The 15,298-nt window shown below is 46.6% G+C and overlaps 1 protein-coding gene across 3 annotated transcripts in view; it reads left to right on the top strand.

Annotated features, from left to right (window-relative positions):
- The window catches only part of SH3KBP1 (SH3 domain containing kinase binding protein 1), a 342,133-nt gene that overhangs the window by 281,669 nt on the left and 45,166 nt on the right, over positions 1-15,298 (top strand). For all 3 annotated transcript variants that reach the window (XM_055438217.2, XM_055438216.2, XM_055438219.2), the window contains 3 exons: positions 5,847-5,898; positions 8,558-8,638; positions 11,269-11,428. In XM_055438217.2, the coding sequence (XP_055294192.1) occupies positions 5,847-5,898; positions 8,558-8,638; positions 11,269-11,428 (293 nt within the window). The remainder of the gene's footprint in view (positions 1-5,846; positions 5,899-8,557; positions 8,639-11,268; positions 11,429-15,298) is intronic.

Here is a 15,298-nt window from a genome sequence, read left to right as displayed (position 1 = left end):
GAAGTGATTGTATAATGTGACATTTAGCTTTTAGAAGATTCAAAATATTACGTCCTTTTCATCCCCTCTGACCTATAAAACTCACCAACCAGCTTTGCACTGGTTGTTACACCAGCCTTTATTACTGCACCCAGAGTGTTGGTGAGTTGGTGACAGCGTGACTGGAGACAGGGCTGTCATGTGTGGAGCTGACTGTGTAAAGATGATTAGAATCATTAAGACGAATGCACGATGTGAATGACAGAGCCTGCAACATGATTCTGCCATCGGATTGAGCAGATGTCATCTTGTCTTGCCAGTGGCTGGGGTTGCAGTCACTCACCCAGAAAAGAGGACGATGTGTGATGATTAGGGTAGACAGCAGCACACCGCATTTATTCAATGGCAGACCTCTTGAATCAGTAGGCATCAGCAAAGCCTTCTGACAAGCCTGGTGTATTTTCTTCTGGGGTGTGGATTCAGGTGGTTACCCCCGGGCCTTTTGGAACTCCTGGAGGTCTTTCTTTCAGAGGGTTCTCTTGCACTGGGCTTGCAAAGACTCTGGGGCTTTTCCCTAAGACATTTCCGAGAGCACCAGTCAATCTCTTGGTGCAGATTTTAGAGCAATTATATAAGCCATTTATAAGAGAACCTAGATTCAGTGGCTGCCTGTTTATTTTGAGCCTCAACAGGAAAATTGAATATTAGAATGGAAAGATTAAATGTTCTGAGAGCTCTGATGAAGGGTCATGCATGCTCTGTTGTCAGGACTAAGGGAAAACAGGGAACTTAGACTCTCTGAACTGCAGAAACATCTTCATCATTAAAAATAACAACAACAATAATAAGGATAGAACAGGTATCCTGAAAGGTAATGTTTCTGAAAGATAGTGTTTTAAGAAAGTCTCAGGATCCAGTTCTTTTAAGAGAAAATGTTCCGATCACCAGACAATGGTACTGTGCTTGTCTGCATGGATTCTGGGACTCATGAGCTTGTGCCATGTCAAGAATCAGGACGTTGCTGAGAGGCCCAGAGGCATTGCCCTAGTGGAGGGTCTGCCTTTTGGCCTCAGGGACACAGAACCCTACCCTTAAAGAGTTTGAAGGGTACCTGTGACTGTGACACACACTCACATTGGCAAACTCACAGAGACTTACTTGGGGAGCAGACTGGCCGCTTACTAATCATGACGAAAACTGAAACATCAGCCCATCTGGAGCACATGGGTCTGCCTGCCCTGGGCATTTGCTCCCTGTGGGCCTGATTCCTTAAACTCCAGATTCTGTAGGAAACCACATTTGTTTGGTACTTTCCAGGAGAGCATGAAATGAAAAGAAGAGGAGCTAGTTATTTTCACAAAGGGTCTTATAGTTGTAGCTTGAGGTTCCTCAGGCACCCGGGGGCAGGGTGAGCCGAGGGAACTGGGTGTTAAGGTCAGTTTAGCAGAGTCCAGATAATGCTGGCTAGAGCCCCACACCTGTGGCCCCAGCAGCTCTACATTTTTCTCTGTTTTCATGGCTGATCGGACACTTCCCATCCATCATCCTCTTAGGATACACAGTGGTACAATCAAGTGGGTTTCCCACATTCTTCATTACAACTGAGTGCCAACCTTGAGATGGTTTGGTGGGAGTATTGTAGGTTTCAAAGTTTTATGGGAAAGGGTCTCTCTTGCTTGATTCCCACGATAGCTCACCCTCTCTAGGTGACTTTGGTGGTTTAACTACATTCTCTTTACCAAGTTCTCAGGAGGCCCCTTACCTTAGCCCCCGTCATCTGATAATCTAGTTTACAACACTATCCTCGGCCAGAATTTTCTTTATTCCTAGCTTCATCCTTTTGAGAACACTATCCTTTCTAATTTCTGAAGTTGCCCAATGAATTCTTTCCTTCTTTTTAGTCTTCCAAAAAGAAATGTGTGCTTATTAATAAGCAGCATGATGAATAAAACTTGCCTTTGACATTATTTGTCTGTACATTTGATTTTCTGGGTCATTTTACCTGCAGAGATGGGGATCATTGAGGCGTTGATGTTGCCCCAGTGATAATGACAGCCTAATGACAGAAGCCCAGCTGAGTTTCTCTGACATGGCCTGGTGGCGCCCTTCTTCCTTCTCTGCTGGTACTTACAGCTGAGCAGCTCATTCAGTATAATCTTGCCTGAAGTGATTCTTTCTCGTCTTGCCATCTGAACTATAATCTCTTTGAAGGCAGACCCCGTGTCCCAGGCTTCACCTTCATAGGGTCTAACAGTATGTGTCTTAGTCAGGTCAGGCTGCTATAACAGATACCATTGACTAGGTGGTTTATAAACAACAGAAATTCCTTTCTCACAGTTCTGGAGGCTAGGAAGTCCAAGATTTGGCATCTGTTGAGGGCTCCCTTTCTGGTTCATAGATAACTATCTTCTTGCTGTGTCCTTGTGTGGTGAAAGGGGTGAGGGAGCTTTCTGGGGTCTACTTTTTAAGGGCACTAATCTCACTCATGAGAGCTCCACCCTCATGACCAATCTCTTCCCAACGGCCACATCCCCAAATACCACCACACTGGGGGTTAGGTTTCAGCAGAAGAATTTTGCGTTCATTCAGTGGGCAAATATTCAGTCCTTAGGAGCATGGTTAATATACATTTGGCACTAAGGAATGCCTTGTCATTTGGTCACTTGGTGACAAGGTGTACCTTCCCTTCCTTCTGCCCCATCCTCCTCCTAGCTGCTCTTCATGATAGTATGAGAGAGGAGGAAGAGTAGCGGGAGGGGCAGGGAAAGCCAGGTTCCTTGTCAGATTTCTCTTTTCCATACAAAGTGGGGTCCAAATCCACCATGCAGTTGTGAGGTCTGGCCATGGAATCAAAGCATCACTTTCAAGGTGGGATAGATAGAGTGAGGAGGAAGCCAAGGGGTTGAATTGAGAGCACCTTAAGGAGAAACTGAACACCAAAGCCTGGGTGACTACCCAGCAGGCCAACAATCTGGATGAGCCCAGCCAAGAGGGAGACTGTGGATATAGGCCACCAGCCCAGAGGCCAAGAAGAGGAAACTTGAGAGAGACCCTCCCGAGAGCAGGTTTTGTGGTAGCTCCTCGGGGATCTCCTGTGGGGGGAACTCTGTAGGGTACAGAGGGGCATAGCCCCAGATGCACTTTTCAAAAGTTTTGTCACTCCACCAGGGACAGGAGAGAAAAGGGCAGAATGGAGGCTTCTATGTGTTTCCAGAGCCATGAGGGGTACCCCGATCAGGAGCTGTGTATTTGTGTCCTCTGTCCAGCCTTACATGCAGACACCTCCAGAAAACTTAGCCAGGGGCCTGAAGGAGGGCTTCCTTCAGTCTCAAAGTCAGGCTGAAATTGGCTTCCACGGCCTTACCATCTCCCCCTGACAAAGGGCCCTGAAGGGCACCCAGCCATCAGGAGTCCAATCCTCTGGTTACTTTCAGCAAGTCATGTGTCTGGAGCCAGAACTCTGAAGACAAACTGGCTTGTGAAGCATAATGACAAATCACAGTTCTTGCCCAGGAGGATGGTTGGGACTGGCCAGACTTGCCACACAAAAGCAGAATCAATTATGAAATCCTTCAGCAGGAAACAAAACTTGCCTTCCTGCTGTCTTTACTCCAGAACACCCAAATCTGTCTCCTTCCTGGTCATAATAGGAAGAAATGAAATCTGGTTCATATATCCTTTGAAGGGTGGTGTTTGCTTCTGTGTCCAAGCCACAGATCTCCACACAGGGAGGCACATGCACACGTGGACCTGTATGCCCTGCACACATGAAGACCAGGGAAGACATTCTTCTCTCCTGGAAATTAGAAAATGTTGGCTCTTTGACTTTCTGAGAAATATTTTCATGTTGGTTCTTTTTTTAATGAATTGCCACAGTCTGGACAATGAGCGATGTATTTTAGCTCCTGTTAACATGGCTGTTAATGTGGCCCCTCTGGGCCTGGGTTTCCTCAACTTAAAAGAGACCTTCAGATCACTCAGAGCTCTGACATCCTCTGTTCTTAGCACCAACCTGCCAGTTGAGCAGGATGACACCACCTGGGCTTGGAGCTGGAGTGTTTTATTTTCACTATGGAGGGAGGAGAATAAATAGAACAAGTGCCTCTAAAAAACTCATGACTTAAAATACTTGACTGAGTTGAAAGGCTGTTTCTGTCTGTGCACCTACAGGAGCTAGTTAATGCTGGTAAACTCAATAGAGAAAGCGTTGACCTACTGCTTATCGTGGAAAATCAATTGTGTGACGTGCTCATGTCTTTTTATTTGAGAATCATGAACTCTTGTGATGAATTTTCTACCACCACCAATTTACCCACTCTGCCTTCTCAGTTCTCACTGCCTTGTCTTCCTGTGGCATTCAAAGAAAACATCACTGTCAGCTCACATGAATACTTTATGCATCATTTGGGGGGGCAGTCTAGAGCTACAGGGAACCCTGGTTTTGTTTAGAATTAGCTTCAGAGACATCTCTTTTGAAAAAAAATGTGGCATCATTTCTCATGTAAGGAGGCAGGAAGGCTAAGTTTGATGGAATCAGGGAGTGAAGTCAGTCAAAGGGGAAAAAAACAGGACAACTTGTAAACCTCCTCTGCTACTAAGCAAAGCAGGCACCTGGCCAGCGTTAATCAGGCTTGGTGGATACAAGACAGACAGCTCACAGACTGCTCCTTCCTTTCCAAACTGCCCCACCTGCCTCCGCAGCTGCCAGGGTTCCTGATACCACCTCCCCCCCTGTCTCCTCCCTCTGCCCTCCGAGCAGGCACTTGGCATGACTGCTCCCCACACACTGTCAGGGAGCACAGTACTTCCTGTCCCCTCTCTTGGTGTCCCTCTGCCCTGCCCTGTCACATTTCATGTGTCCGTTCCATGCCAAATCTGACACAACACTAAGGGTTTCTTTTTCATTTGCACAGTAATCTTGGAAAATATGATGATTTGTAATTGTCTTTTTTTATCTGAGGCCTTGTGGTTTGAGGCCAGGTCGCTGGGGGAACGGCCTCAGCAAGAGGAGGCTCATGCGAAATTGGGAGCACGGAGTCTTAGCCACTGGACCACCAGGGAAGACTCCCTTAATGATGTTGATAATGAGATGGTTCTCTCCTTGCCTTTGGCTCCCTTTTCCCCTGTCCAAGAGTGGCGTCCAAGAATTCTGCCCTGGCTGGACTCTCAGCCCCAGGACATTTGCCAAGTCCAGCCCGACTGCCTCCCTCCTGTAGCCAATCCTGGGTGAGCCAGGAGATGCCATTGATTGCATTGCTGCTCGTCCCCCTCTAGAATGATAGGGTGTGAGAGAAAAATAAATAGCAGCTGATAGGCAAAGAAACTCTGTTCCAGTGTCCAGGGTATGACTAGTCTGTGGGGGACCCTCGCAGCCTTGAGGTGAAAAGGGGCAAAAGGCTTAGAACCCTGCCCAGCCACAGGGGCCCCTCAGCCTGCATTTTGTTGCAGGTCCCACAGCCAGAGCCCATCTAATTTAGAGCCATTCCCAGTGACTCTTTCTGAATCGCTTGGTTATTCAGCAGATTAAATCTTAATTGCAAATGCGGTTTCAGCGTAGGAGTACCATTGTACTTGCTGGTTTCAGACCATTTTTGCTGAGCCGTAATTTTCCAGAAGGCTGTTACAAATTTAGAAAAGGGAAAATGGTATTTCATTTGTCCATCAGAGCTTTGTTTTGCAGACTGGATTTATTTTAGTGTTTGTTTAAAGGTGCCAAAACCTGACATCCCTGGAGAGAGAATTGCTCAATTTTTTGGAGAGCTTCTCTGGACTGTCCAAGCTACATCTAGAAAATACTGTCTGTAATCCTTACATGAGAGGCCGGGCTTGCCAACAGTCTCATGTGGTATCATTTTCATTAATTTCAGAGACCCAAGAAGCCACCTCCTCCCTCGGCTCCCGTGATCAAGCAAGGGGCAGGTAACGTACCTCTCGCTTCTGTCAACACACTGTCTGTCTGTTTGTGTATGTTTACAGCATCCTGGGTAGAGCTCAGGAGCTTTAGATTCAAAGGCCACAGATGACCAAATTGGGAAATAACGATTTGGTCTCAACAGGCAGGTTTTAAATACACTCCTATTTTTCCTAAACAAGCAAACGTATCTTTAAAATGTATCCCCAATACAGCATCAACAGCGACAGAATCTAGCTTTCAAAGATAATGGCTGGAAAGACTTTGTTTTGGAATCAACCGGCTTTGTTTGCTTTTTAAAAAAATTAAACTACTTTTGTGGCCAGAAGAACTAGTTGTGTGCTTTGCCCGTGTCTGCCCATTGAGGGTCAGCCTAGGAAGAACTGCTTCCCATGGGTCATGGCGTCTCTGTGCATGGATGGCAGTGCTGAATTTTCAGTTTCTGTCCTGTGTGGTTAACCAAAATTTGTACTTACTTCACTTGCCCCCAACAACAGAAAAGTGTTTTTTTCTAGCAATACTTTCCCTCATGACTCTTTTCTCATAAGGAAAAGAGTCCAATTAATTCATTCTTTCTGCGTGGTTCAGATGTTAAGGTTGAATAATATAGGAAGACTTGACGTTGTTCAACACTTGGTAACTCATTGTATACTGACATCTCATACATAAAGATGAGCATTCCTAGTTCCCAGCAGAACTGCTCTTTAACATGGTTAGAAACAGTTTAGGGAGAAATTCCTCCATGAATAGCTAGTTAAGTGGCATTTTTAAAAAATTAAAGTGAAGAAGAGCAGGGGTGTTTTTAATTCTACAGTTACAATAGTTCTAATATAGCATTTAAAGTATGAATACATTTCCCGATTGGTTTATTCAACCTATTTGTTAGGAGTGATTTTTTTCTTCTGGCCCATCCTGTTGGGGGTAAAAATCAGCTTGACCTCACATTCCTTTCCCATTCCCTTTGGCATAGTTGAGAATGACAGAGATTAAGCCCCCAAAAGGGATGTTAATTACATCTCCTGCTCAGCCCCTATCCTTGTTTGTGTTGAGCAGTTTAATTTTGCCACCTAGTGGTTCTGGCTAGATAAATATTTTATTTTGCTGAGATGAAAGCAGGCTCTTGATTGGCTTTTTTCTGAAGACCGTTTTCCCTAGACCCCGAGTGACAGGTTATAGAGACCAAGGAGGTGAGTTGAGTGGTCCCAGGCTCAGGTGGCCTGGAATGTCATTAGGGTTGGATTCTTCATGGCAGTAGGACTGTCCATTCCTCCTGTGTCTCTCAGAATGGCACTGAACTTCTTCATTAGCCTTAGGAGACCAGATTGTAGCATGGTAGGCTAATTCCTATCCTTTTAAAACAGTTCTACCAAAGGTTGTACTGGATCTCTAGGGGTAAAGCATGATTGGCATTTAATCTTCCTAGATTACTACTACTGTTGTTTTTTTTTTATCCTCCTGCATAATCGTGGACGCTGCTTTGTGACAGGGACGTAGATATTCCTCTTTTCCTTCTCATCAAATTTCCTTGTGTTTGGTTATTTGACTACAAAAAAATCACGTACAGAACTGATAGAAATCAGATCCAGTGTTTAATTTGTGGTGAGTCATTAAAGAGGTTAGGCAAAATGTGTGTTCATGGGACTCATTAAGTTCTTTTGGCTTCTAATGCTGTGTGATTGAGATTTTAGTACCAAGCACCCATCTATAGGGTTGGTCATATAAGGGATTTGTCAATCACTCAACCAAGTCCATAAATCAGAGGAGTACTTGTGATGGGTTTCATGCTTTAGCTATTTTCCAAGTGTTCTTATGAACCTGAGGGCACTGATGATGATGAAGACCCCAGGTGAGGGAGCAGCTACAATCCATGTGCATGAGGAGGAGTGTAAATTGTCACGTTTGGGAAGATGTGGTACTTGAGGAATTCAGATGCAAAGGACCTAGGGAAAACCACCTATTTTTTCGTTATATCCCACCACTTAAAGGGATGTTCAAGAGGCTCAGACAACAGTCATAAACTAAGTCAGAGGGATGCAATACAGCCCAAGGAATATAAGCGATATTTTAATAACGTTATATGGGGTGCAGTGCACAAAAATATCGAATCATTGTGTTGTACACCTGAAACTATTGGATTGGTCAAGATTCATTCAAATTTTTCCATAAGATGTTATAGGAAAACCCAAACGAACTTTTTGTCCAACCCAATAATATAATATTGTAAGTTAACTAACCTTCAATTTAAAAAAGAATGCATGTTCTGGTTACCATTGCTGCATAACAAACCACTCCAAATTTGGTGGCTTAAAACAATAATCGTCTTATGCCCATGGATTTGTTTATTGATTTACACATATTCCCAACCCATGCCACATGGTCTCCTGTGTCTGCTTTGATGCTGAAGGAAGTCAGATTTAAACATCAATGAATAGTAGTGGTATTCTTATAAATTAAGGATGTATAGGCAACCAGAGTTAATGACATTTGCCAGAAATGGCTTCTGCTCTGTTTCTAAGCAGCTTGTGTTTGCCAGACAACACCAGCCCTCAGATTAGGGGGGAAAAATGTGTTGACTTTGCTGTACCTGATAAATATTTTAAAAGCTAGTGCGTCTAATAAATGGATAGGAAAACATTTGCTAATAATTGTTATCCTCCTCCTGCCCAGGGACCACTGAAAGAAAACATGAAATTAAAAAGATACCTCCTGAAAGACCGGAAACGCTTCCAAACAGAACAGAAGAGAAAGGTATGAAATCACATCTTCGTTGGCACTTCCAGAACAGCAGGGGCCAGAGCTGTCTGTCACAGGGCTACTCCAGATAACCCACAGAATTTTCTTTTTCTTTGGAATATGGTGATTATGGTTTTGTTTTGATCGCTTTTAAATTTCCTGTGTCTAAGAAAATAGGAGAAAGGGTGATTGTGGTGCTTCTTTGGGCCAGCATTTCTCATCAAATGAAAAACACTCAGCCTAGTCATTTAACACATTGTAGCTCTTTCATCCCAATCTTCTTGCAATTACCGCCTTCCCTACACCAGCAGCAACCCAAAGTCAGGATGCCGTGTGTAAGTCCCCAGAGGGCCCGGATGTACCTGCCAAGTTTTCTGGCTAGCCTAGTGCCCCAGGTGCTCATTACCTGCTGATGAGTGAGTATGGCTTAGAGAAATTCCCATCCAGACAAATGAAAGCTGTCAGTCATTGCTGAGCTTTTGACTTTGGCTACTGTATTATAGACACACGTCCCTGGTCAGGAATGTTGAGGATGGGGCTGGCATGGCCAAACTGGGAGAAGCAGTCCAGTACCTACAATCCCCTTAAGGGGGTCAAAAATTATCATTTTCAGGGAAGTACCCTAACCTGTATCACACAGTCAGTTTTATGGCTGGATTTGACTTCTACAGCCTGAGTGTCCCTCCCAAAGAAAACTGTATGCTGTGGAAGGATTGATTTTATTAGGTGTCTCAAATTTGATTGATCACACATTTTATGGGAAAAGTGTTAGGTTATTATTATTAACAGGAGGCAGAGCAAATTCCATTTTAAAAAGCAATTATTTGTAAGTCACAAGAGAAATGCTGAATTAATGCACACAATTATTTGGAGGTGCTCCTGGGTGGCCTCATGAAGCTTTATTGTGAAATGTAATATTTTGTATCAGTGTGCCACAAGTTTTACCAACACTGCAAGTTCTTAAGAAGTTATACGTCTTTTTTTCAGAGTGAAGAGTTAAAACTTGAGTTGTAGAAGCTCACTGTGAAGGCCAGGTCTGCATCACAGATCAATAAAAATACACACCATCTGAACAGTTCTTTGATAGAAGTGTGCATGTTGTGACATAGCTAAACACTGCCTCTGTCCTCATAGAGGACGTGTGGCTGCTTTTGGGCTTCTCGCCAGGCTCTGTGTTGAGGACACTGCCTGCTCTGTTCCATGCTGACTAGCATATGGCCTTGGCTTACGTGTGAACAGCCGCCCTAGTTGGCTGGCCAAATGGCCACACACTTCTGCTTCCTTCCCCTCTCATGATGCCTTGCTCTAGGCTGCAGTGGGTCAGGGTGCAGACGCTCTGGTCAAAAGCAACAGGGAAGCTGGTGAACCAGCCCCACCTTGAGACTCGACCTCCCTAGTAGGTAGGCACGAACCCTCTCTCCCATTCGTTCTGCAGGCTGCCGGAGCGCCCATCACTCCCAGCAGGAGGAATCTCCACTCCTTTGTATTTTAGCAAAACCCTTCTTCCTCTGGTCCCTGAGGACCAGGAAGAGAGTCCTTAGCAATCCAGGATGGAGCACACTCCCTTACTGAACTCTTATGGGGCTGAGCACAGTGATGTCTGTATGATGCCTGATGGGCTTTTAAAGCTTTGCCAGTTGTCCAGGTTGCCCAAACGACATGAGTTTGTCTGCAAGTAACACGTGTTCAGGGTTCCAGCTTCCAAGTGAACACAGCAATGCTGCCGGTCCAACGGGCAGCTCTCTGAAGCCCCATCTTTACAGAGAAGCATGTGGGTGCGTGCTCTTCATAGCATGCACAGGGCAAGGTGGATCTGGGACGGAATACAGGAAGATGCCACCAAACCCTGCCCAGTTTGACCACTAGATCTGGCTTTAACTTCATTCTAACAGCTATGAAGCCCCAACCTCTTGGAAACTGATTACCTGTGAAGTCCCAGTTTGCCTCCCAAGGTGAAACTGTGCACAGAGAGAATCCAGACTCAGTTGTTTTCTGAAATGCTCCCCTGTTACTGGCTCCTGGCACTCTACACAGGCTGACCTGGGAGGAGACAGGCCTTTTTCTTCCCCACACCCAACAGGTCCCGCTGGTCATTGACCAAACCCATCAGCCATTTACCCAGGTGCATGTTCAGTGCCAGGCCCCATGCTGATCCTAGACAGATGACCAGATGTGGGCCCTGCCCTTGGGGGCTGACAGCCTGCCGGCTGGGCCAAGCATACAAACACCTAGAAAGTATTCAAGTGGAGCTTGTTTATAAAGGGCTGTCCTTCATGGCTCAGGAAAGGGAGTAGTAGGAAAGTGTGCCTCTGAGGGTGGGTCCAGCTATCGAGAAGGGAACATGATGGTGTGACATTTCAGCCTGGGAAAATGTGAGTAGGCCCAATGAAGTGGGAGTTTTCCAAGGCTGGGCAGGGACTGGAAGGACCCTCGGGCAGAGGGACCAGCCTGAGTAAAGGCAAGCAGTGGCCTGTGATTCTCTAGGACTTTTTCTAACTTGACCAAGAACAGGTGATGCTCTTTGCTTCCATCCTCACCTTGGCAAACAGCATCAGTGATTTTTTTTTTTTTGAAGCAAGAAGCACATAGTCTTTGGTACTGTCCCTTACATGAGTTCTCTCTGTCTTCCTCATGCTTCCTTAAAGAAAGACCAGAGAGAGAGCCAAAGCTGGATTTACAGAAGCCTTCTGTTCCTGCCATACCGCCCAAAAAGCCACGGCCACCCAAAACCAATTCTCTCAGCAGACCAGGCGCGCTACCCCCGAGGAGGCCAGAGCGGCCCGTGGGTCCCCTGACCCACACCAGGTACTGCACTGCTCTTGACGCCGAGGGTGGGAGTGGGGTGGGGCAACCAAAGGACTCTGGACTCCAGCCACTTGGGTCCTTGCTCCTGTGCTCGGGCAGAAGTGGGAGCGAAGCTGGGAGTGAAGCCTGAGTTTCAGGATTACAGATGAGAATCCAGATCCTGGCATCTTGGCCCTGCTTATGTGTGGGAATTCCCCTATGCACCCTTAGAGCAAGGCCAGCTGCCCTTCAGATCGGAAGTGCTAGGGGTGGCCTGCTTGCCTTCACCCCTGGAGGTCCTCTCACTGACTGCTCCATCCCTGCTCTGTGGTGCCTCCCTCCACAATCCCAGGCTCCCTCTGCCCTTGCCTGCACAGCCATATTGTGGGCCCCAGGACGGAATCTAGCAAAGATTGTCTTAGTGTCCATGTCTGTGGACTGTGAGACCCTCAAAGGCAAGGGGCATGCTTCATTCAGGCATGAGTTCTGAGACGGGCCCGGCAAAACTCAAATGTGTTCTGCTGCTGACTGTTAGTGATATGATGGGATTAGAGCTGGACAGTGGGCCTTCCAGACCCAGATGCCTACCACAAGGAACAAGGGAGTGTTGCATTCTCTCCACAAATTCATTGCTGGAACTTTCTACTGTTACTTGCATATTCTACGTGTTGATGTGATATACTGGAGCAAGTCGGTGGCTTCGAGTTCTTTATGTGGACCTGTCAACACATGGTCACTCACCGAATTTTTGTTCTTGTGAACTAAATTTGCACTTGGGGAATCTCGCGGGGCTTCGGTGCCCTTGTGCTGAGGTCAGGCAGGCTTCTGGGCTCATGTCATGGGAAGAGGGGCAGCCTCAGCAGGTCACTGCCCCTCACTCTCCCTGTCTGTAGATTGCAGGGATCGTGGAACGCATCTGAAAGGATGGAAGGATATAATTCCCAAGTATGTAGCCCTAGGGCTGTAAATCAGTTTCACTTCCATTGTCATATTTATGATTGTGTATCAAACTGGAACAAAAATAGCTCACTTTACATTTTAGAAAAAAGGTTCAATCGTGGTAAAATACACATAACACATGATTATCTCAGGTGTGTGAGCCCATTGGAGGAGCGGCTGGCTCACCCATGACATTTGGCAGGTGTCCCCCAAGGTCCAGTGAAACAACTGCCCCCTATGATGGCCTGGGGGGGAACTAATGGGACTAGGGCCACTGTTGAGTTGGTCAGGCTCCTACGTGCTGTGTCCTCTTCTGCCAACTGACATGCGCACCAGGAGGCCATTTGACAGCCAGTGACCTGAGCAAGGGCCGCTTCAGCAGCGTGGTTGGCCCAGGACTTGCACTTCAGAAGGAAAAGGTTATGTGAACGTTAAGTGCTTCTAAAGAGATTATGCGCTCCACACCCAGGGAGGGTGGACCAGCAGAGGTCATACATCACTTTGGGGTGGTGAAAGGAGAACAGAACCCACGCTCTGCCAAATTCTTATAGCCTTCCAGGGACCGCAGGCGTTTCAGTGAAGTCAATAACGATTTCCAGAATGTTCCTGCCGATCTCTCTAATGATCTGATCTGAAGAGAAGAGCAATTCCAGAAGCTTCTGCACCTTCGAAGGTTGCTCTCAACTGTCTTGTTAGGAGATAGGTGTGGGCCTTGTGAGCCATCAATTAGACCTGCAGGGAAAGTGGGCCTGAATGATAGCTACCAGTCCTCTGGGCTCACAGAGGCCCCACTTCCCCGCCGCCTCTGCTTAGCTCTTCCCTCCCCCACTCCAGCTCTTGCAACATCCAGTTGTGGGTCAGAAGGATGAGCCACTGAAGAAGATGCATGAGAGGAGTTTAGACAGAAGCTGGTGGGAAGTGTAGCTGTTGTTCACATCATGTGTGAGGTCTGAGCAGCCTGGGAGAGGGTGGGTGGGCAGGGCGCTGGTTTACAGAAAGGAGGGAGCTGGAGCCAAGCCCCGGGCTTCCTTCCTGCCAGCCCCAGGAAGTGACAGAGCCGGACAAGGAGGACCTGGTACCAGCTCTGGCCCCTTGCTCAGCCCGTTGGAGGGAGAGCAATGCCCGCTCCCACTCGGTGGTTCTCAAACTTGAGTGTGCATCAGGGTCACCTGGAGAACTCATTCACACACATGGCTGGATGCCACCCCACAGATGTGGTTGGTCTAGGGAAGGTCTGAGAATTGACATCTCTAACAGGCTCCCTGGTGATGCTGGCGCTGCCAGCCCACATCCACGCTGTGAGGACCTCTGGTCCGCATTCCCCTGGGTTTTGGCGGTGCCTCCTCCCTCCCCTGTCTGCCTCTCCTGCACCCAGTAGTGCTCCCCAGCTGTCCAGTTAGCGTGCCCCTCTTCTGGAAGCCTTCCCTCATCCCTCACAGTTGCTCTCTCATCGAAACGCCTGACACCCCATGTGGAGCCTGGTGCAGGGCCCCCTGCTCTGCCACTTGGGATGTTCACACCCCCGGATTCCTTCCCCAGATTTAAAGTGGATCAAGAGTGTGTTTTGTCATCTCCACATGCTTTACAGGGCTGAGCATATGGTAGTGGCTCATTTAATACACTTGTTGAATGCCCTGGTTCCGAAAAAGGGAGGGAGGTGCCAGTGCTTTCATTTCGTTCACTTTGGCTCTCCTGTGCAAGCTCCGGAGCACTCATGTCTGATGTTCTAGGTCACCTTGCATGCAAAATTCAACATAACAAAATTTAAGAAGATTGAAGAAAGGCTTACTGTTTCTCAGTATCTCACACGCTTCATATTTTTTGCTAAGCAGTTATGTTAGACAACCAACCTATACTGGTTTATGAACTTGTTTTGCTCTGCCAGATGAGTCGACTCAGGGATGTTCACGTCAAGTAGTTTTGTGTTGGTGGTCCTCCAGAGAAGGGGTATTGTCCTGGCCAGGATTTACCTGACGGGATGGGTGGACGGGTGGATGGATGGATGGATGGGTGAACACATGAATGCACAATCACCATTTGCTGTTCTTACTGGAAACGAGACATGAGGCACAACTGCCACTCCAGCTGCAGTGTCTGGGCTTAGCTTCTTCTCACCCGCCTGAAAGCTCGCCGCCAAATGTGGCTTCCAGAAGAGATCAATCTCCTTCTATTTAAACAGGAACTAGCACCTTTTAGAAAAAGGAATACATAAGTTCAGTAAGAAAGGAGTCGTTTTTAGATGCATTCACTTAACAGAAATGGATCAAGGGACATCTGTGTACCAGATCACGGGCTTCAGGAATCTCATCTAAGGGAACTAGGACATCAGCGTGATTTGGAGTCCATCTGAGCAAGTAGCAGCATGCCATTAACATACTTACTTCTAAACAGTAAATGTAGGTAGAAATGTAACAGAAAAAAAGAGACTGTTTCCAAAAAGTCAATAATAGAGTTAATTTACAAATTGAATGAGATAGGAGATCCCCCTGTGCCCTAATTGCCTCCTTTGTTTGAAAGTGTGCTTTGGGGATGTGTCAGTTATTATCTCACAGCATGAAAACAGTGTCTGCTAGTCTCATCCAGCCCACCATGTAACTAAAGCAGTCATCCGAAGAGCCTTCTGCCTACATCTGTCTTCACACCTGAAAAGAGCCTACTTACTTTTTCTGATATTTGATCGTCAAGATATTTCAAATGACAGAGTACACCTAAACCTTCTTGTATGTGTGTTGTATACACACAAGTGAACATGTGACATTATACATCTCATAATGTGCAGTGTCAATTTAATAAATATAGGGTTAGAAACCCCCATGAGAAGAGGTCTTGAGCTTGGGAGAAGGGACCAAAAGGGAAAAAAAGGAAAATCCCAAGGAAAAGCTGGAAAGAAGCAGGCTGTCCTGAGCTCTAGCAATCTGTTGCAGTGGGAGGCAGTGAGCCAGAAACCTGAGC

Source organism: Moschus berezovskii, chromosome X (genome assembly GCF_049115385.1).
Source record: "Moschus berezovskii isolate FMDL1 chromosome X, NW_MosBer_1.0, whole genome shotgun sequence".
Taxonomy (NCBI): domain Eukaryota; kingdom Metazoa; phylum Chordata; class Mammalia; order Artiodactyla; family Moschidae; genus Moschus; species Moschus berezovskii.
Note: the sequence above shows the minus strand (reverse complement) of the source record. Positions and strands in the feature narration are given on the sequence as shown.